The 21730-nt window shown below is 45.6% G+C and overlaps 1 protein-coding gene across 1 annotated transcript in view; it reads left to right on the plus strand.

The window, feature by feature from the left end:
- LOC129821042 (cholecystokinin receptor-like) overlaps nucleotides 1-21526 on the plus strand; it is a 36939-nt gene extending 15413 nt beyond the window's left edge. The window contains exons 2-5 of the mRNA XM_055878264.1: nucleotides 9109-9357; nucleotides 10095-10359; nucleotides 19430-19557; nucleotides 20946-21526. Coding sequence (XP_055734239.1) covers nucleotides 9109-9357; nucleotides 10095-10359; nucleotides 19430-19557; nucleotides 20946-21490 — 1187 coding nt within the window. The 3' untranslated portion in view covers nucleotides 21491-21526. The remainder of the gene's footprint in view (nucleotides 1-9108; nucleotides 9358-10094; nucleotides 10360-19429; nucleotides 19558-20945) is intronic.
- Nucleotides 21527-21730: the final 204 nt, after the last annotated feature.

The raw sequence follows: 21730 nt of genomic DNA on the forward strand, positions 1-21730 counted from the left end.
ACAGTCTTATAGTAGGTCATAAAGTGATATTATCTCTTACGGAAGTGCTTGACATTTGTCACCTGTCGTATCATGCTTATAACATTGTAAATTAGGCTGGATGATAGATGATCACTGTGGTACATTTTTTATTAAACTAATAAAATGTCTCCCAGTAAAAAGTGTCTGCTGCCCCAGTGCACTCATATTGCTAGTGCCATTAAAGAGTCATGTTTATTCTTATGGCCCATTGTGCAGTATATGTGGTAATAAGGTGGACGTGACAAGCAGTGACAAAGACAAGCTAGAGACAGTACCAAAGACAGTCTAGAGACAGCGACAGACTTGCTAGAGACAGTACCAAAGACAGGCTAGAGACAGTACCAAAGACAGGCTAGAGACAGTACCAAAGACAGGCTAGAGACAGTACCAAAGACAGGCTAGAGACAGTACCAAAGACAGGCTAGAGACAGTGCCAAAGACAGGCTAGAGACAGTACCAAAGACAGGCTAGAGACAGTACCAAAGACAGGCTAGAGACAGCGACAGACTTGCTAGAGACAGTACCAAAGACAGGCTAGAGACAGTACCAAATACAGGCTAGAGACAGTACCAAAGACAGGCTAGAGACAGTGACAGACTTGCTAGAGACAGTGACAGACTTGCTAGAGACAGTACCAAAGACAGGCTAGAGACAGTACCAAAGACAGGCTAGAGACAGTACCAAAGACAGGCTAGAGACAGTACCAAAGACAGGCTAGAGACAGTGGCAAAGACAGGCTAGAGACAGTGCCAAAGACAGGCTAGAGACAGTACCAAAGACAGGCTAGAGACAGTACCAAAGACAGGCTAGAGACAGTGGCAAAGACAGGCTAGAGACAGTGCCAAAGACAGGCTAGAGACAGTGCCAAAGACAGGCTAGAGACAGTGGCAAAGACAGGCTAGAGACAGTGCCAAAGACAGGCTAGAGACAGTACCAAAGACAGGCTAGAGACAGTACCAAAGACAGGCTAGAGACAGTACCAAAGACAGGCTAGAGGCAGTACCAAAGACAGGCTAGAGGCAGTGGCAAAGACAGGCTAGAGACAGTACCAAAGACAGGCTAGAGACAGTACCAAAGACAGGCTAGAAACAGTGCCAAAGACAGGCTAGAGACAGTACCAAAGACAGGCTAGAAACAGTGCCAAAGACAGGCTAGAAACAGTGCCAAAGACAGGCTAGAGACAGTACCAAAGACAGGCTAGAAACAGTACCAAAGACAGGCTATCGATCACAAGTAGAATCCTCCTAGTTTCCAAATGGCACCCTGTTCCCTATATAAAGCTCTATGGGCCCTGGTTAAAAGTAGTGCACTGTGTAGGGAATAGGGAGTCATTTACACTATTTGCTATTTAGTGTCTGTTTTTACAGTGTTTGGAGGGTGATAGGGTGGCCGGTGTCCCGGTGGTTAGCGCATTGCGCCAGTAACTGGAAGGTTGCCAGTTCGAATCCCCGAGCTGACAAGGCAAACGATCTGCTGTTCTGCCCTTGAGCAAGGCAGTTAGTTAACCCCCCAAAACTACTATGTCTACACAATGGTTTTGATTTGTTTGATTTTAACAAGGCAGACTCAGTGGGTGTCATGTTTACTTCACTGTGGATTTAGTGTGGCTTACCCCACCTCTAAACAATCACAACTACTACCTCCATTTATGCAGTTTCCCATTCTCTCCGCTCCCCGCTGACTGTGTAAGCTAAGGAGAGATTTGCGCTGTGCCTTAAAATGGGAAAAATCTAACCAGTAAGATATCTGTGTGTGTTGTTTTCATTTGGAAATGTTGGTGCATGAGGCCGGGGTTGCTAGGCTACTGTGTATTGGGGAGAGAAACTTGAGGAAACATTCAACAAACTGGACTATTGAGTCATCATTTAGCACCTGCATACCCAACAAGCAATTCAATTCAAACCTTTTCAAAAACAGTGTCAACACAAATGCTTCTGTACTGGCCAATCAAAATGCTGAGTCACTCAACATGGACTTACTATTTCTCTCTCTTTTTCCATCTCAGTAATGGATGGATGCCTTCCGTAATGAGCTGTAGTGATGGAAGCTGTAGGCCCAGGTTCTGACCAAAGGGGTGAAAATGCACAATTATCTTTATTTTCTAGTTACAGTATGTCTCTCTCTCTCTCTCTCTCTCTCTCTTTCTTTGTCTCTGTCTATGTCTCTGTCTCCGCTACCTCTCTCTCTTCCCTTCCTTTCTCTCTTCCCTTCCTTGCTCTCTGAGAAGGAGGAATGAGTGTGTGATGGTCCATATTGATAGGGACTAGCAGGTTGTATCCCAGGGGTAATTAAGGAGAGAATTTGCTCCTCTCCTAGTACAAGCAGCCAGCAGGATGACAAAAGTAAATGAAATGTGCTCAAGGAGTTATGGCTGTTCCCTGCAAAGCCACCGAGCACACAGGGAAACTATTTGGCTTCCCGTGTAACATATTAAATTAGAGAGAGAGAGGAACAGAGAGAGAGAGGAACAGAGAGAGAGAGAGAGGAACAGAGAGAGAGAGGAACAGAGAGAGCGAGAGAGGAACAGAGAGAGAGAGGAACAGAGAGAGAGAGAGAGGAACAGAGAGAGAGAGGAACAGAGAGAGAGAGGAACAGAGAGAGAGAGAGAGGAACAGAGAGAGAGAGGAACAGAGAGAGAGAGAGAGGAACAGAGAGAGAGAGGAACAGAGAGAGAGAGAGAGGAACAGAGAGAGATGCACATACGTGCCACAAACCCAAACACGTGAATGCACTTACCACAGTTCTGCTCAGCTTGTTATTGAGAATGTGTTTAATTGCAGGCGCCTCCAAACACATTGTAATGAGCCAACACAGGTGGTGACAACTCAATGTTCAGACACAGCATCAGGGTAATGTTATATGAAGAGGTGAGTGAGGGAGGGAGAGAAGTGAGTGAGGGAGAGAGGTGAGTGAGGGAGAGAGGTGAGGGAGGGAGAGAGGTGAGTGAGGGAGAGAGGTGAGTGAGGGAGAGAGGTGAGTGAGGGAGAGAGGTGAGTGAGGGAGAGAGGTGAGAGAGCGAGAGAGGGAGAAAGAAAGAGTGTGTGAGTACATTTTTGTTATTGCATATTACAGCGTGATGTCATCTTTTAGGCAATGTGTTCGTTGATACAAGTAAGGCCTGCGTAATAAATCAGAGACTGCAGCCATCACCTGCTGAATGATATAATAACTAGCAAAGTACTGTTGATGGATTCCAACTTCAGACAGTACAACATAAGCTCAATGAAGTTACTTTTGCTGTCGACAGAGGAAGGCTTTCTTTTAAAACTCAAAGTGTGATATCAGTGGCACACAGCTGTTCTGATGAAACACGGGGAGAGAGACCAAATCCTCCTGAAGTTCCTCTTCGTTCATGCTGGGTTTTCAGTATCCGGTACAAGCCTTTTACAGGGCACTGCTCTCAAAACTGCCTTCAGATAAACTGATCGATGAAGCTCAGATTGAGTGAACCAGCAGAGAGAGAATGATCCACGGTTGGATGATAAGCAGGTGGCCGTCTGAGAGATCGAGAGAGGAACAGAGCGAGACAGGCAGATTGAGAGAAAGACAGAGAGAGAAAGACAGAGAGAGAAAGACAGAGAGAGACATACAGAGAGAGAAAGACAGAGAGTGAGACAGGCAGAGAGAGAAAGACAGAGAAAGACAGAGAGAGACATGCAGAGAGAGAAAGACAGAGAGAGAAAGACAGAGAGAGAAAGACAGAGAGGGACATGCAGAGAGAGAAAGTAATACTGTAATACAGATGGAGAGGAAAGACGTGCACTATAATAGCATAAAGAGAGCTGGAGTAGACTGTATGTATGACAGGGAAACAGAGTGAGGGGTAGACTGTATGTATGACAGGGAAACAGAGTGAGGGGTAGACTGTATGTATGACAGGGAAACAGAGTGAGAGGTAGACTGTATGTGTGACAGGGAAACAGAGTGAGGGGTAGACTGTATGTATGGCAGGGAAACAGAGTGAGGGGTAGAGTAGACTGTATGTATGACAGGGAAACAGAGTGAGGGGTAGAGTAGACTGTATGTATGACAGGGAAACAGAGTGAGGGGTAGAGTAGACTGTATGTATGACAGGGAAACAGAGTGAGGGGTAGAGTAGACTGTATGTATGACAGGGAAACAGAATGAAGGGTAGACTGTAGGTATGACAGGGAAACAGAGTGAGAGGTATACTGTATGTATGATAGGGAAACAGAGTGAGGGGTAGACTCTATGTATGACAGGGAAACAGAGTGAGGGGTAGACTGTATGTATGATAGGAAAACAGAGTGAGGGGTAGACTGTATGTATGATAGGGAAACAGAGTGAGGGGTAGACTGTATGTATGATAGGGAAACAGAGTGAGGGGTCGACTGTATGTATGACAGGAAAACAGAGTGAGGGGTAGACTTTATGTATGACAGGGAAACAGAGTGAGGGGTAGACTGTATGTATGATAGGGAAACAGAGTGAGGGGTAGACTGTATGTATGACAGGGAAACAGAGTGAGAGGTAGACTGTATGTATGACAGGGAAACAGAGTGAGGGGTAGACTGTATGTATGATAGGGAAACAGAGTGAGGGGTCGACTGTATGTATGACAGGAAAACAGAGTGAGGGGTAGACTTTATGTATGACAGGGAAACAGAGTGAGGGGTAGACTGTATGTATGATAGGGAAACAGAGTGAGGGGTAGACTGTATGTATGACAGGGAAACAGAGTGAGAGGTAGACTGTATGTATGACAGGGAAACAGAGTGAGGGGTAGACTGTATGTATGACAGGGAAACAGAGTGAGGGGTAGACTGTATGTGTGACAGGGAAACAGAGTGAGGGGTAGACTGTATGTATGGCAGGGAAACAGAGTGAGAGGTAGAGTAGACTGTATGTATGACAGGGAAACAGAATGAGGGGTAGACGGTATGTATGGCAGGGAAACAGAGTGAGAGGTAGAGTAGACTGTATGTATGACAGGGAAACAGAGTGAGGGGTAGACTGTATGTATGGCAGGGAAACAGAGTGAGAGGTAGACTGTATGTATGACAGGGAAACAGAGTGAGGGGTAGACTGTATGTATGGCAGGGAAACAGAGTGAGGGGTAGACTGTATGTATGACAGGGAAACAGAGTGAGAGGTAGACTGTATGTATGACAGGGAAACAGAGTGAGAGGTAGACTGTATGTATGACAGGGAAACAGAGTGAGAGGTAGACTGTAGGTATGACAGGGAAACAGAGTGAGAGGTAGACTGTATGTATGACAGGGAAACAGAGTGAGAGGTAGACTGTATGCATGACAGGGAAACAGAGTGAGAGGTAGACTGTATGTATGACAGGGAAACAGAGTGAGAGGTAGACTGTATGTTTGACAGGGAAACAGAGTGAGAGGTAGACTGTATGTTTGACAGGGAAACAGAGTGAGGGGTAGACTGTATGTTTGACAGGGAAACAGAGTGAGGGGTAGACTGTATGTATGACCGGGAAACAGAGTGAGGGGTAGACTGTATGTATGACAGGGAAACAGAGTGAGGGGTAGACTGTATGTATGACAGGGAAACAGAGTGAGGGGTAGAGTAGACTGTATGTATGACAGGGAAACAGAGTGAGAGGTAGACTGTATGTGTGACAGGGAAACAGAGTGAGGGGTAGAGTAGACTATGTATGACAGGGAAACAGAATGAGGGGTAGACTGTATGTCTGACAGGGAAACAGAGTGAGGGGTAGAGTAGACTGTATGTATGACAGGGGAACAGAGTGAGGGGTAGACTGTATGTATGACAGGGAAACAGAGTGAGGGGTAGACTATGTATGACAGGGAAACAGAGTGAGAGGTAGACTGTATGTAGGACAGGGAAACAGAGTGAGAGGTAGACTGTATGTATGACAGGGAAACAGAGTGAGGGGTAGAGTAGACTGTATGTATGACAGGGAAACAGAGTGAGGGGTAGACTGTATGTATGACAGGGAAACAGAGTGAGGGGTAGACTGTATGTATGACAGGGAAACAGAGTGAGGGGTAGACTGTATGTGTGACAGGGAAACAGAGTGAGAGGTAGACTGTATGCATGACAGGAAAACAGAGTGAGAGGTAGACTGTATGTATGACAGGGAAACAGAGTGAGGGGTAGACTGTATGTATGACAGGGAAACAGAGTGAGGGGTAGAGTAGACTGTATGTATGACAGGGAAACAGAGTGAGAGGTAGACTATGTGTGCCAGGGAAACAGAGTGAGGGGTAGAGTAGACTGTATGTATGACAGGGAAACAGAGTGAGGGGTAGACTGTATGTATGACAGGGAAACAGAGTGAGGGGTAGACTGTATGTATGACAGGGAAACAGAGTGAGAGGTGGACTGTATGTATGACAGGGAAACAGAGTGAGGGGTAGACTGTATGTATGACAGGGAAACATAGTGAGGGGTAGAGTAGACTGTATGTATGACAGGGGAACAGAGTGAGAGGTATACTGTATGTATGACAGGGAAACAGAGTGAGGGGTAGACTGTATGTATGACAGGGAAACAGAGTGAGGGGTAGACTGTATGTATGACAGGGAAACAGAGTGAAGGGTAGACTGTATGTATGACAGGGAAACAGAGTGAGAGGTAGACTGTATGTATGACAGGGAAACACAGTGAGGGGTAGACTGTATGTATGACAGGGAAACAGAGTGAGGGGTAGACTGTATGTATGACAGGGAAACATAGTGAGACACAGTTTGTTGATTTTTGTGCAGGCTTGCATAAATAGTCAATCCAATCCATATACTATGCCAGTTGTTTCAGCTCACTTGCACCACAACCAAGCAACACGCAGGCACAGACAGACAGACAGACAGACAGACAGACAGACAGACAGACAGACAGACAGACAGACAGACAGACAGACAGACAGACAGACAGACAGACACATGCCCACACAAACACACACGTCTGAGGCTGTCAGGCCCTGAGGGTGAGTGTTTGTAAGCATACCATATCTGAGACACAGATACATGAATTTGTGCAGGTGTGTGTTTGTGTGCCTATTTGTGATGCATGCACTTTACTGTAGGTGTGTTTATGTAGAGTCACCTGGGCATCTCTAATCCCTTGGGCATGGTCACCGTGGGCAACCGGCTTTGGAGAGCACTCAGACAGTCTGTATCAGTGGTGGACGGGTGGGCTTGTGGGCTGAAGTTTGAGTGACAGGCAGAGAGACAGGATTTTAACAGGATATGACCTGCTGCGGGCCAAAATCCCCTGGGGCTATCACTGCCTCTTCGAAAACTTGACCAACCAAACACCTCTCTCTTCTCTTCCTTCTCTCTTCTCTCTCTTCTCTTCCTTCTCTCTCTTCTCTTCCTTCTCTCTGTCTCTCTCTTCTCTTCCTTCTCTCTATCTCTCTTCCTTCTCTCTCTTCCTTCTCTCTGTCTCTCTTCTCTTCCTTCTCTCTGGCTCTTCCTTCTATCTGTCTCTCTCTTCTCTTCTCTTCCTTCTCTCTATCTCTCTTCTCTTCCTTCTCTCTCTTCTCTCTGCCTCTCTCTTCTCTTCCTTCTCTCTGTCTCTTCCTTCTATCTGTCTCTCTTTTCTCTTCCTTCTCTCTATCTCTCTTCTCTTCCTTCTCTCTCTCTTCTCTCTCTCTCTCATCCTGCGCTCTCTCACTTGCTCTCTCTTCCTGCACTGTTGGTTAAGGGCTTGTAAGTAAGAATTTCACGGTAAGGTGTACCTGTTGTATTCGGCGCATGTGACAAATACAATTAGATTTGATTTCCAATTTTCTATCATGGCTATGCAGTGTTCTAACAATGTCTGTCTCTGTTTCTCTCTTTCTCTCTGTCTTAAACCTGAGCTACATTTCATTTCAAACCATTGCCCCCTCACGTCTGATCCAATCACTCACTCATATTCTTGCTTCGGCCCACATTGTGTTAGGCTCAGTGAAATACTGTACATGATAGCATACTTTAAGTGACATTTGAAATGAAGCCACTATAGTGTTTTACTATGCACTATCAGGTCTTAGCTGTTATACCACTTTTCTCCAATTAACATTCCTTATTCCCCTATTCAACCATCACCTTACTATGTTCAATTACTTTCTCTTCACCTATAGACACAGCTAGAAATGCCATCGCCATAATAAATGGTGGTGTGTTAGGCCATGGTCTGTGAGTGATTGGTGTCTCACGGATTGCTTTGAGAATCCTCCATTTGGTTTCCAGACCAGAAGAGGTATCCCAATAGAACCTTTTAAGGTAGTCAACAGAGACTGGAATTATCTCTCTTTTTATTTACCTTCCCTCCTTCCTCTCTGTCTCACTGTCTCTCTCTCTTCCTCTCTGTCTCTCTCACACTCTCTCTCTCTGTCACACATACAGACACATACACACCCTTTCCACCACTTTCTCTTTGGTACGCCTAGAGCCCAGTTGGCTGTAGAGGTAGAGATCAAAATAGACATGGTGGAAGAGGGTGATGGTATTGAGCTGTATTTTAAAGATATACTTCAGACCCGTTATCTTCTTCCCCAGAGTCAGATGAACTCGTGGATACCATTGGTATGTCTCTGTGTCCAGTATGAAGGATGTTAGGGGTAGTTTTGCGAGCCAATGCTAAATAGCATTAGTGCAGTATGAGTATGCTAGCAGATACCTGTAATCTTCCAGTCATTGCATGAATGCTAGTTAGCAATTGCGCTAGCGCTAGTTAGCAACTTCCTCCAAATTGCCTTCTGAGAGGGCAATTTATTTTTTATTTTTTTGAACAAATGGTATCCATGACCTCATCTGACTCTGGGGAAGTAGATAAAGGGCCTCATTCCAATAGTGCTGATAGATCTGTTAAACTGGACTAGGGCCTCTTAACAGGCCTCCTGCCCTCAATAATTACATGCGCAGACTTCCTCTGCCTGGCTGGGGCTTCTATAAATAGCGCTGTTGGGGTCATGACATGATAACCATCAATCCTAGCTAAGGAACACAACATATGTGTTGGATTGTGATTGGTGGGATCTTATTGCTTCCATCAGACTCTAAATGTAGTATGTTATGTGATCTTCAACTCTGTTTGTCACGCCCATCTCTGTCAACCCCATCCCTTTATTCTCTGTCTCTCTCCTCCTACCTCTAGAGGTGGACTCGCTGCGTATCCTGCTCTATTCGGTCATCTTCCTCCTCAGTGTGTTGGGCAACCTGCTCATTATCGTGGTCCTGGCAGTCAACAAGCGCATGAGGACGGTCACCAACTCCTTCCTGCTATCGCTGGCAGTCAGCGACCTGATGATGGCCATCTTCTGCATGCCCTTCACCCTCATCCCCAACCTCCTGGAGGACTTCATCTTTGGACCCGCCATGTGCAAGATAGTGGTCTACCTCATGGGTGAGACAGGAGGAGGGCGGTGTGGAGAGAAGAGGAGAGAGAGGGAGACTGACTAGCTATCATGTAGGATGTTTACAGTAAAGCAGTGTAAAGGAAACCTTGGCATCTAGTGGCATGGAAGGAACTGAGACAGAGAATCATCATTAGGATGCATTGAGAGAGCAAGAGGGGAAAGGGCAGGATCTGGGAATCTGATGTTGTCTTCTGCTGGCCGTGCTCTCCAGCTGCTTCCGATGGTCCCTACAGAATAACACAGGACAGGACACCTCGCACACAGACAGACATACATAGAATATCGTACATGGATGAACACACACACAGAGTCTCATGTCATGTTCCAGCTAGCAGGAGGATGTGGATTAGGAGGAGAGCAAAGAGTCATTTCCCTTCTCCAGTCTGGGGGATCAGGGCTATCAGATCAGGATGTGATTTCCTCAAACACCATCTCTATTTAACCAACGCCTCCCACTCATGTTTGACTAACACATCCACACATCCTTAAAAACACATCTTCACTCAAAAGTGCTCAGTACGTACTGATCTCTGATTCATAAGCTTTAATTAGGGTCACATCATCTGATCCCTGATATTTTAGAAAAGTTGGAACCTTTCAAGACGTAAACTTAGCAGAACTCTTACGTAATTTTATTTCACCTTTTTTTTTTTTTTTTTTACATATTAGAAACTTTTAAAAGTGTTGTTTATGTGTCGTTTCTCATTTCTTTACCTTCCAACAGGTGTATCCGTGAGCATCTCCACCTTCAGCCTGGTTGCCATAGCGATCGAGCGCTACAGCGCCATCTGCAACCCACTGAAGTCGCGGGCATGGCAGACCCGTTCCCATGCCTACCGGGTGATCGCCGCCACCTGGCTCCTGTCCTTCATGATCATGACCCCCTACCCCGTGTTCAGCCACCTGAAGCACGTCCCCCTAAAGGACAACATCACCATCGCACGCATGTGTCGCCACATCTGGCCCTATCCAGAGGTGGAGCAGACCTGGTGAGTCTGTGTGTGTGTGTGTGTGTGGGGGTGAGTTTGTATATGAAGTGTTTGTTAGTGTGTGTGTGTGTGTGTGTGTGTGTGTGTGTGTGTGTGTGTGTGTGTGTGTGTGTGTGTGTGTGTGTGTGTGTGTGTGTGTGTGTGTGTGTGTGTGTGTGTGTGTGTGTGTGTGTGGGTGGGTGTCAACTCCTCTCGTCTTACTTTTTGCTTCGTGCTGTTGTCCTAATACTACATTTTAGATGGTTTGGATGGAATTGTGATAACGAACAAAATAAAATCTGTCTACACCTATACATCAGAGTGATGGTAGGTACAGCAGTGTTGTTTTGCATACTAATTAGAATATGAACGCGTTACTAAAATGGGTGCAACAGCAAAATAAAGTGTAGCTTCCCACGAAAACAAGCTTTAGGTTTGATGTAGACTTCTCCAGGGAGAAAACACTGGCTGTAGCTGTAATGCTGCTCAGTCATCATTCTTTCATGTTGGTAGCGCCATGACGCTTACTCTTGTGAGAAAAACTTACTTGCAAACCCACAAACATTCACACGCCCACTGAAGTCATTATTAGAGATGTACACTCGCACGCGCGCATGCACACACACACACACACACGCACACGCACATGCACATACGCACGCGCACACACACACACACACACGCACGCACATGCACGCGCATGCACATGCACGCGCACGCACATGCACATGCACACGCACTCCGGAGGTTCTCCAGAAAACTAAAATAATAGAGAGAGAGAGAGAGCTAGGAGGGAGGAGCAATGCCTGAACAGGTTTGTTTACTTTTTCTTTGGCTCTTTCCCTTCAAAGCAGCTCATCACTTTCCTATATCTCCACCAGTAGTACCTCCTCTCTCTTATATCTCCACCAGTAATACCTCCTCTCTCCTATATCTCCACCAGTATTACCTCCTCTCTCTTATTTCTCCACCAGTAATACCTCCTCTCCTATATCTCCACCAGTATTACCTCCTCTCTCTTATTTCTCCACCAGTAATACCTCCTCTCCTATATCTCCACCAGTATTACCTCCTCTCTCTTATATCTCCACCAGTATTACCTCCTCTCTCTTCTATCTCCACCAGTAATACCTCCTCTCTCTTATATCTCCACCAGTAATACCTCCTCTCTCTTATATCTCCACCAGTAATACCTCCTCTCTCTTATATCTCCACCAGTAATACCTCCTCTCTCTTATATCTCCACCAGTAATACCTCCTCTCCTATATCTCCACCAGTATTACCTCCTCTCTCTTATATCTCCACCAGTAATACCTCCTCTCCTATATCTCCACCAGTATTACCTCCTCTCTCTTATATCTCCACCAGTAATACCTCCTCTCTCTTATATCTCCACCAGTAATACCTCCTCTCCTATATCTCCACCAGTAATACCTCCTCTCTCTTATATCTTCACCAGTAATACCTCCTCTCTCTTATATCTCCACCAGTAATACCTCCTCTCTCTTATATCTCCACCAGTAATACCTCCTCTCTCTTATATCTCCACCAGTAATACCTCCTCTCTCTTATTTCTCCACCAGTAATACCTCCTCTCTCTTATTTCTCCACCAGTAATACCTCCTCTCTCTTATATCTCCACCAGTAATACCTCCTCTCTCTTATTTCTCCACCAGTAATACCTCCTCTCTCTTATATCTCCACCAGTAATACCTCCTCTCTCTTATATCTCCACCAGTAATACCTCCTCTCTCTTATATCTCCACCAGTAATACCTCCTCTCTCTTATATCTCCACCAGTAATACCTCCTCTCTCTTATTTCTCCACCAGTAATACCTCCTCTCTCTTATTTCTCCACCAGTAATACCTCCTCTCTCTTATTTCTCCACCAGTAATAACTCCTCTCTCTTATATCTCCACCAGTAATACCTCCTCTCTCTTCTATCTCCACCAGTAATACCTCCTCTCTCTTATATCTCCACCAGTAATACCTCCTCTCTCTTATATCTCCACCAGTATTACCTCCTCTCTCTTATATCTCCACCAGTAATACCTCCTCTATCTTATATCTCCACCAGTAATACCTCCTCTCTCTTATATCTCCACCAGTAATGCCTCCTCTCTCTTATATCTCCACCAGTAATACCTCCTCTCTCTTACATCTCCACCAGTGATAACTCCTCTCTCTTATATCTTCACCAGTAATACCTCTCTCTTACATCTCCACCAGTATTACCTCCTCTCTCTTACATCTCCACCAGTAATACCTCCTCTCTCTTCTATCTCCACCAGTAATACCTCCTCTCCTATATCTCCACCAGTAATACCTCCTCTCTCTTATATCTTCACCAGTAATACCTCCTCTCTCTTATATCTTCACCAGTAATACCTCCTCTCTCTTATATCTTCACCAGTAATACCTCCTCTCTCTTCTATCTCCACCAGTAATACCTCCTCTCTCTTATTTCTCCACCAGTAATACCTCCTCTCTCTTATTTTTCCACCAGTAATACCTCCTTCCTCTTATATCTCCACCAGTTACACCTCCTCTCTCTTATATCTCCACCAGTGATAACTCCTCTCCTATATCTCCACCAGTAATACCTCCTCTCTCTTATTTCTCCACCAGTAATACCTCCTCTCTCTTATTTTTCCACCAGTAATACCTCCTTCCTCTTATATCTCCACCAGTTACACCTCCTCTCTCTTATATCTCCACCAGTGATAACTCCTCTCCTATATCTCCACCAGTGATACCTCCTCTCTCTTATATATCCACCAGTAATACCTCCTCTCTCTTCTATCTCCACCAGTAATACCTCCTCTATCTTATATCTCCACCAGTAATACCTCCTCTCTCTTCTATCTCCACCAGTAATACCTCCTCTCTCTTATATCTCCACCAGTAATACCTCCTCTCTCTTATATCTCCACCAGTAATACCTCCTCTCTCTTATATCTCCACCAGTATTACCTCCTCTCTCTTATATCTCCACCAGTAATACCTCCTCTCCTATATCTCCACCAGTAATACCTCCTCTCTCTTATATCTCCACCAGTAATACCTCCTCTCTCTTATATCTCCACCAGTAATACCTCCTCTCTCTTATATCTCCACCAGTAATACCTCCTCTCTCTTATATCTCCACCAGTAATACCTCCTCTCTAATTCATCTCCACCAGTAATACCTCCTCTCTCTTATATCGCCACCAGTAATACCTCCTCTATCTTATATCTCCACCAGTAATACCCCCTCTCTCTTATTTCTCCACCAGTAATACCTACTTCCTCTTATATCTCCACCAGTAATACCTCCTCTCTCTTATATCTCCACCAGTGATACCTCCACCAGTGATAACTCCTCTCCTATATCTCCACCAGTGATACCTCCTCTCTCTTATATCTCCACCAGTGATACCTCCACCAGTGATAACTCCTCTCCTATATCTCCACCAGTGATACCTCCTCTCTCTTATATATCCACCAGTGATACCTCCACCAGTGATAACTCCTCTACTATATCTCCACCAATGATACCTAATCTCCTCTATCTCCACCAGTGATACCTCCTCTCTCCTCTATCTCCACCAGTGATAACCCCACTCCTATATCTCCACCAGTGATACCTCCTCTCTCCTCTAACTCCACCAGTGATACCTCCACCAGTGATAACTCCTCTACTATATCGCCACCAATGATACATTCTCTCCTCTATTTCAACCAGTGATAACTCCTCTCTCCTCTACCTCCACCATTTATACATCCTCTATCTCTACCAGTGATAACTCCTCTCTCCTATATCTACACCAATGATACCTCCTCTCTCCTCCATGTCCACCAGTGATACCTCCTCTCCTATATCTTCATCAGTGATAACTCCTCTTCTAATTCTCCACCATTGATAACTCCTCTCCTATATCTTCACCAGTGATAACTCCTCTCCTATGTCTCCACAAGTGATACCTCCTCTCCTATGTCTCCACCAGTGATATCTCCTCTCCTATGTCTCCACCAGTGATAACTCCTCTCCTATATCTTCACCAGTGAAAACTCCTCTCCTATATCTCCACCAATGACACATCATCTCTCCTCTATCTCCACCAGTGATACCTCCTCTCTCCTCTTTCTTCACCAGTGACAACCTCACTCCTATATCTCCACCAGTGATAACCCCTCTATCCTCTATCTCAACCAGTGATACCTCCTCTCCTATAACTCCACCAGTGATAACTCCTCTCTCCTCTATCTCCACCAGTGATACCTCCTCACCTATATATTCACCTGTGATAACTCCTGTCCTATATCTCCACCAGGGATAACTCCTCTCCTATATCTTCACCAGTGATAACTCCTCTCCTATATCTTCAACAGTGATACCTCCTCTCCTATATCTTCACCAGTGATAACTCTTCTCCTATATCTTCACCAATGATACCCCCTCTCCTATATCTCCACCAGTGATAACTCCTCTCCTATATCTTCACCAGTGATAACTCCTCTCCTATATCTCCACCAATGACACCTCATCTCTCCTATATCTCCACCAGTGATACCTCCTCTCTCCTCTATCTTCACCAGTGACACCTCCTCTCTCCTATGTCTCCACCATTGATACCTCCTCTCTCCTATATCTTCACCAGTGATTCCTCCTATCTCCTATATCCTCACCAGTGATACCTCATCTCTCCTCTTTCTTCACCAGTGATAACTCCTCGCTCTTATGTCTCCACCAGTGATACCTCCTCTCTCCTATATCTCCACCAGTGACCATCGCACTCCTATATCTCCACCAGTGATAACCCCTCTCTCCTCTATATCCACCAGTGACACCTAATCTCTCCTATATCTCCACCAGTGATACCTCCCCTCTCCTCTATCTTCACCAGTGATACCTCCTCTCTCCTATGTCTCCACCATTGATACCTCCTCTCTCCTATATCTTCACCAGTGATTCCTCCTCTCTCCTATATCTTCACCAGTGATAACTCCTCTCCTATGTCTCCACCAGTGATAACTCCTCTCCTATGTCTCCACCAGTGAAATCTCCTCTCCTATATCTCCACCAGTGATAACTCCTCTCCTATATGTTCACCATTTATAACTCCTCTCCTATATCTCCACCAATGATACCTCCTCTCCTATATCTCCACCAGTGACAACCTCACTCCTATATCTCCACCAGTGATAACTCCTCTCTCCTCTATCTCCACCAGTGATAACTCCTCTCCTATATCTCCACCAGTGATAACTCCTCTCCTATATCTCCACCAGTGATAACTCCTCTCCTATGTCTCCACCAGTGATAACTCCTCTCCTATATCTTCACCAGTGGTAACTCCTCTCCTATATTTTCACCAATGACACATCATCTCTCCTCTATCTCCACCAGTGATACCTCCTCTCTCCTTTTTCTTCACCAGTGATACCTCCTCTCTCCTATGTCTCCACCAGTGATACCTCCTCTCTCCTATATGTCCACCAGTGACAACCTCACTCCTATATCTCCACCAGTGATAACCCCTCTATCCTCTATCTCAACCAGTGATACCTCCTCTCCTATAACTCCACCAGTGATAACTCCTCTCTCCTCTATCTCCACCAGTGATACCTCCTCACCTATATATTCACCTGTGATAACTCCTGTCCTATATCTCCACCAGTGATAACTCCTCTCCTATATCTTCACCAGTGATAACTCCTCTCTCCTATATCTTCAACAGTGATACCTCCTCTCCTATATCTTCACCAGTGATAACTCTTCTCCTATATCTTCACCAATGATACCCCCTCTCCTATATCTCCACCAGTGATAACTCCTCTCCTATATCTTCACCAGTGATAACTCCTCTCCTATATCTTCACCAGTGATAACTCCTCGGTTATATCTTCACCAGTGATAACTCCTCTCCTATATCTCCACCAATGACACCTCATCTCTCCTATATCTCCACCAGTGATACCTCCTCTCTCCTCTATCTTCACCAGTGACACCTCCTCTCTCCTATGTCTCCACCATTGATACCTCCTCTCTCCTATATCTTCACCAGTGATTCCTCCTATCTCCTATATCCTCACCAGTGATACCTCATCTCTCCTCTTTCTTCACCAGTGATAACTCCTCGGTTATATCTTCACCAGTGATAACTCCTCTCCTATATCTCCACCAATGACACCTCATCTCTCCTATATCTCCACCAGTGATACCTCCTCTCTCCTCTATCTTCACCAGTGACACCTCCTCTCTCCTATGTCTCCACCATTGATACCTCCTCTCTCCTATATCTTCACCAGTGATTCCTCCTATCTCCTATATCCTCACCAGTGATACCTCATCTCTCCTCTTTCTTCACCAGTGATAACTCCTCTCTCTTATGTCTCCACCAGTGATACCTCCTCTCTCCTATATCTCCACCAGTGACAACCTCACTCCTATATCTCCACCAGTGATAACCCCTCTCTCCTCTATCTCCACCAGTGATACCTCCTCTCCTATATCTCCACCAGTGATAACTCCTCTCCTATATCTTCACCAGTGATAACCCCCTCTCCTATATCTTCACCAGTGATAACCCCCTCTCCTATATCTTCACCAATGATACCTCCTCTCCTATATCTCCACCAGTGATAACTCCTCTCCTATATCTCCACCAGTGATAACTCCTCTCCTATATCTTCACCAGTGATAACTCCTCTCCTATTTCTCCACCAATGACACCTCATCTCTCCTATATCTTCACCAATGATACCTCCTCTCTCGTCTATCTTCACCAGTGATAACTCCTCTCCTATGTCTCCACCAGTGATAACTCCTCTCCTATGTCTTCACCAGTGATATTTCCTCTTCTATATCTCCACCAGTGATACCTCCTCTCTCCTATATCTCCACCAGTGACAACCCCACTCCTATATCTCCACCAGTGATAACTCCTCTCTCCCCACCAGTGATACCTCCTCTCTCCTCTACCTCCACCATTTATATATCCTCTATCTCTACCAGTGATAACTCCTCTCCTATGTCTTCACCAGTGATATTTCCTCTTCTATATCTCCACCAGTGATACCTCCTCTCTCCTATATCTCCACCAGTGACAACCCCACTCCTATATCTCCACCAATGAGACCTCCTCTCTCCTCTATCTCCACCAGTGATACCTCCTCTCTCCTCTATCTGTACTAGTGATACCTCCTCTCTCCTCTATCTGTACTAGTGATACCTCCTCTCTCCTATATCTCCACCAGTGATACCTCCTCTCTCCTATATCTCCACCAGTGATACCTCCTCTCTCCTATATCTTCACCAGTGACAACTCCTCTCCTATGTCTCCACCAGTGATACCCCCTCTCTCCTATATCTCCACCAGTGATACCTCCTATTTCTCCACCGGTAATACCTCCTCTCTCCTATATCACCAGTAATACCTCCTCTCTCCTCTATATCCACCAGTGATACCTCCTCTCTATTCCAACTCCAACAGTAGTACCTCTCTAATATCTACCTCTTCTTCTCCCGCCTCTTTATACCCCCTTCTCTTTGCGGCCTCGTCTGTCTACTCGTCCTTCAGCTCCTCTCTCTCTCTCTCTCTCTCTCTCTCTCTCTCTCTCTCTCTCTCTCTCTCTCTCTCTCTCTCTCTCTCTCTCTCTCTCTCTCTCTCTCTCTCTCTCTCTCTCTCTCTCTCTCTCTCTCTCTCTCTCTCTCTCTCTCTCTCTCTCCACCTCTCTCCACCTCTCTCGACCTCTCTCGACCTCTCTCGACCTCTCTCGACCTCTCTCGACCTCTCTCGACCTCTCTCGACCTCTCTCTCTCTCGACCTCTCTCTCTCTCGACCTCTCTCTCTCTCGACCTCTCTCTCTCTCGACCTCTCTCTCTCTCGACCTCTCGACCTCTCGACCTCTCGACCTCTCGACCTCTCGACCTCTCGACCTCTCGACCTCTCGACCTCTCGACCTCTGACATAGAACAACCCAACCTGTAAATGCCAGCTTGTTAATAAGTCACAGGGCTCATTGTAATGACTGGAATGGAAGTTATGGAACGGAGTCAAAGATGTGGTTTCCATATGTTTGATGTGTTTGATATCATTCCATTTATTCTATTCCAGCAATTACGTTGAGCCCTTCCTCCTATAGCTCCTCCCAACTCCTGTTGGTTGTGGGATCTGGTATCTTGTATTTTGCATTGTTGCCTTTGAGCACGGCAAAGCTGCACGTTCGTTTCTTTGCTCTTTATTGTTTTTGTGCTGGTTCTCATAATAAAATATGATGAACCCAAACCACGCTGCATTTTGGTCCGATTCTCACAACAACGCTCGTGACAGACATCCATTTGAAATCATTATTGAGATAAATGAAATGCACGAAACGTACTCTCTTTACCCTCTCTTCCACTTTCCAAAGGGTTCAATAATGAGTTACAAAAGCAAGTTTAAACACTTGTAAGAACCAAAAAGATAAAATTACGGTTCCAAGGAAGAATGGATGCACATGTAGCTATTCTAATCTGCTACAGGCTCTCTTATGATTGTGGAATATTGTTCTAATAGCCATGGTGCCTCTAAACAATTTCAATGGACTATCAAGGCTATAATTCATGTGGCTTTACCCAGAGAGCTAATTTTATTCCAACAATTTATATTCCTAATCCACTAGCTCAATGTCCCTGTTAACATATTTAATACTTTTCGATTACCAGTTCCCACATATTTTGTCCTCCATGATGACTAAATAGAATAACAGCATTGTGGTGGAATGTCTTCTACACTGGGTATCAACCATTATTGTCTCCAGCGGTTGGACCACAGCAAAGATATTGAAGAATTGAAGATACCCATCTCTGGTTTGCTCCTTCTAACCCAATGCCTATTGGACTTCCTCTGCCTAACCTCTTTCTGGAAGTCTTCTGTGAGAGCGAGCCCTTTTCTCCTATGCTCTTTCAATGCTCCTTGCAGAAGCTGGCTTCATGCACAGATCTAGGATCAGAGTAGTCTCCAAACATCCTAACCTTAACCATCTCAAGAGGGGTAAGGCACAACATACCTTGGAATAGTGTCTAAGGTCAATTTGTTAAGCCCACTTCCTGTGTGTGTCCCAGGAACATGATGTTGCTGCTTACGCTCTTTGTTGTTCCGGGGGTGGTGATGATTGTGGCCTATGGACTCATCTCCAGAGAGCTGTACCGGGGAATCCAGTTTGAGATGGTTCAGAAGACATCATCCCCCGGTGAGAACTTCATTACTGTTATTTAATTATTCACACATTTATTTACGTCTTGCAGTGGAGGGGTTAGTAAGAAGACGTTAGAATGCTGAATTGGAATGAACTTTGAGTTCTAGAATAAATAGTTATCATCCAGTAGTGTTTCCCAGATGTTTGAATTCTGTACCAGATTATTAGGATTTGGGCTGTCTCTTTTCTGTGGTGACACAGAATGAACATTTCAGTAGCCTTTCAATCATGTTAATGTGTTGCAGGTTAGAGTAACGTAACCTTTAGTCAGTATGGAAGTGAGTAGCTGAAAGGATCTGATATGTGGAGTATATCTGCTGCTGATGGCTATAGACCTTCACCATCTGTCTGACCAATATGAGAGAGGGAGGGATGGAGGGGAGAGAGAAACATAGGGGTAGTGATATGGAGGAAGAGAGAAAGCGAGGGAACATTAGCCCTCAGATGAGAGATGTGACTCAGGTTTTTGGGGATGTGCCTCCTCTAAATTACATCTGTGACCCAGGATTTTTTTTTTGAAAATCATATGTACTTCACAGGCCACAGCAAATGGCATTTCCTCCATTCTCCACTCTCTCTAGTCTATATTCAATCACTACTTATTGGCAGGGATAGCTTCCTTTAGCTTCCTTCCTCCACTGCCTGTACCAAAGCGGTACTCTACACCTTCATAAATATACACCAATTTCTCCTGCATCATGATTCTCTAGTTATTTAGCCATAACCCACCATTTGTTGATTCGCCATTGTGTCAGAGTCAGATGAATTCACGGATAGCATTTTTATGTCTTTGTGTCCAGTACTAAGAAAGTTAGAGGTACTTTCGCGAGCCAATGCTAACTAGCATTAGTGCAATGACTGGAAGCATGCTAGCACATACCCATAGACTTCCAGTCATTGCGCTAATGCTAGTTAGGAGTTGCGTTAGTGCTAGTTAGCAGCTTCCTTCAAACTGCACTCAGTGACATAAAAATGCTATCCACAAGTTCATCTGACTCTGGGGAAGTAGATAAAATCCCAAATCCCGAAGTATCTCTTTAAGGTGAGTGTCTGTTTATAAGAGGCATGCTTGACAGAAAGCATTTCTGCTGGGATCTTGAACTAGTGGTAATTATCAGAAATGGATGAGAAGAAACCTGGGACAGGTGGAAAGTACAGTTACAGCAGGGGATGTGTGTGTGTGTGTGTTGGGGGGGAGGTGTATGTGTGTGGCTCATCATGGCTAAATTTAGATATATGGGGTGTTGAATAAATCATAAATATTTGTGACCTTCTGAAATGATTAGTTACAAAACCTAATTGGTCTGACCCCTCCCCACAGTTTTGGACCTCTACTTGCCTGTAAATCCTCTGTCATCTTCTTTGCCCCACGCCCTACACAGGTCTAAAGAACGGCCTGACCACCACCGGGGCTTGCGGCAGCGACGACGGTGATGGATGCTACGTCCAGCTCGCTAAGCGACCGCGCTCCATGGAGATGTCCACTCTGACATCATCGACGGCAACCGCGTCCAAATTAGAGCGTCCCCGCAGCAACACCTCGGAGGCCAAGCTCTTGGCCAAGAAGCGCGTGATCCGGATGCTGGTGGTGATTGTTGCTCTGTTCTTCCTGTGCTGGTTGCCCCTCTACTGCGCCAACACCTGGAAGGCTTTCCACCCCGTCTCTGCCCGCCGTGCCCTCTCTGGTGCCCCCATTTCCTTCATCCACCTCCTGTCCTACACCTCAGCCTGTGTCAACCCCATCACCTACTGCTTCATGAACACACGCTTCCGCACGGCGCTGCTCGCCACCTTCGCCTGCTGCTGCCGCCCGCCCTGCCGACACAGACGCCACGTGCTGCGGGATGGAGAGGAGGACGCCATGGCTATGGGGGTGTCCATGTCCAAATTTAGTTACACCACGGTCAGCACTATGGGGACGTGCTGAGGGAGGAACTATTGACTGACTGGGGGACGAGGGGAACATGGGGGGACATGGGGGGAAACCAGAGAGAGATATGTTATGTCATTTCTATAGGGAAACTGTTAACCTGCGGTCGGTAGGTATGGGGAGATGCACCCACGGTCTATAGGGAAACTGTTAACCTGCGGTCGGTAGGTATGGGGAGATGCAGGTCTATAGGGAAACCAAAGCCTGACCATTACTGCAACGCTAATGTCAAGGCAG

The sequence above is a fragment of the Salvelinus fontinalis genome, chromosome 23 (genome assembly GCF_029448725.1).
Source record: "Salvelinus fontinalis isolate EN_2023a chromosome 23, ASM2944872v1, whole genome shotgun sequence".
In the NCBI taxonomy this organism is placed as follows: domain Eukaryota; kingdom Metazoa; phylum Chordata; class Actinopteri; order Salmoniformes; family Salmonidae; genus Salvelinus; species Salvelinus fontinalis.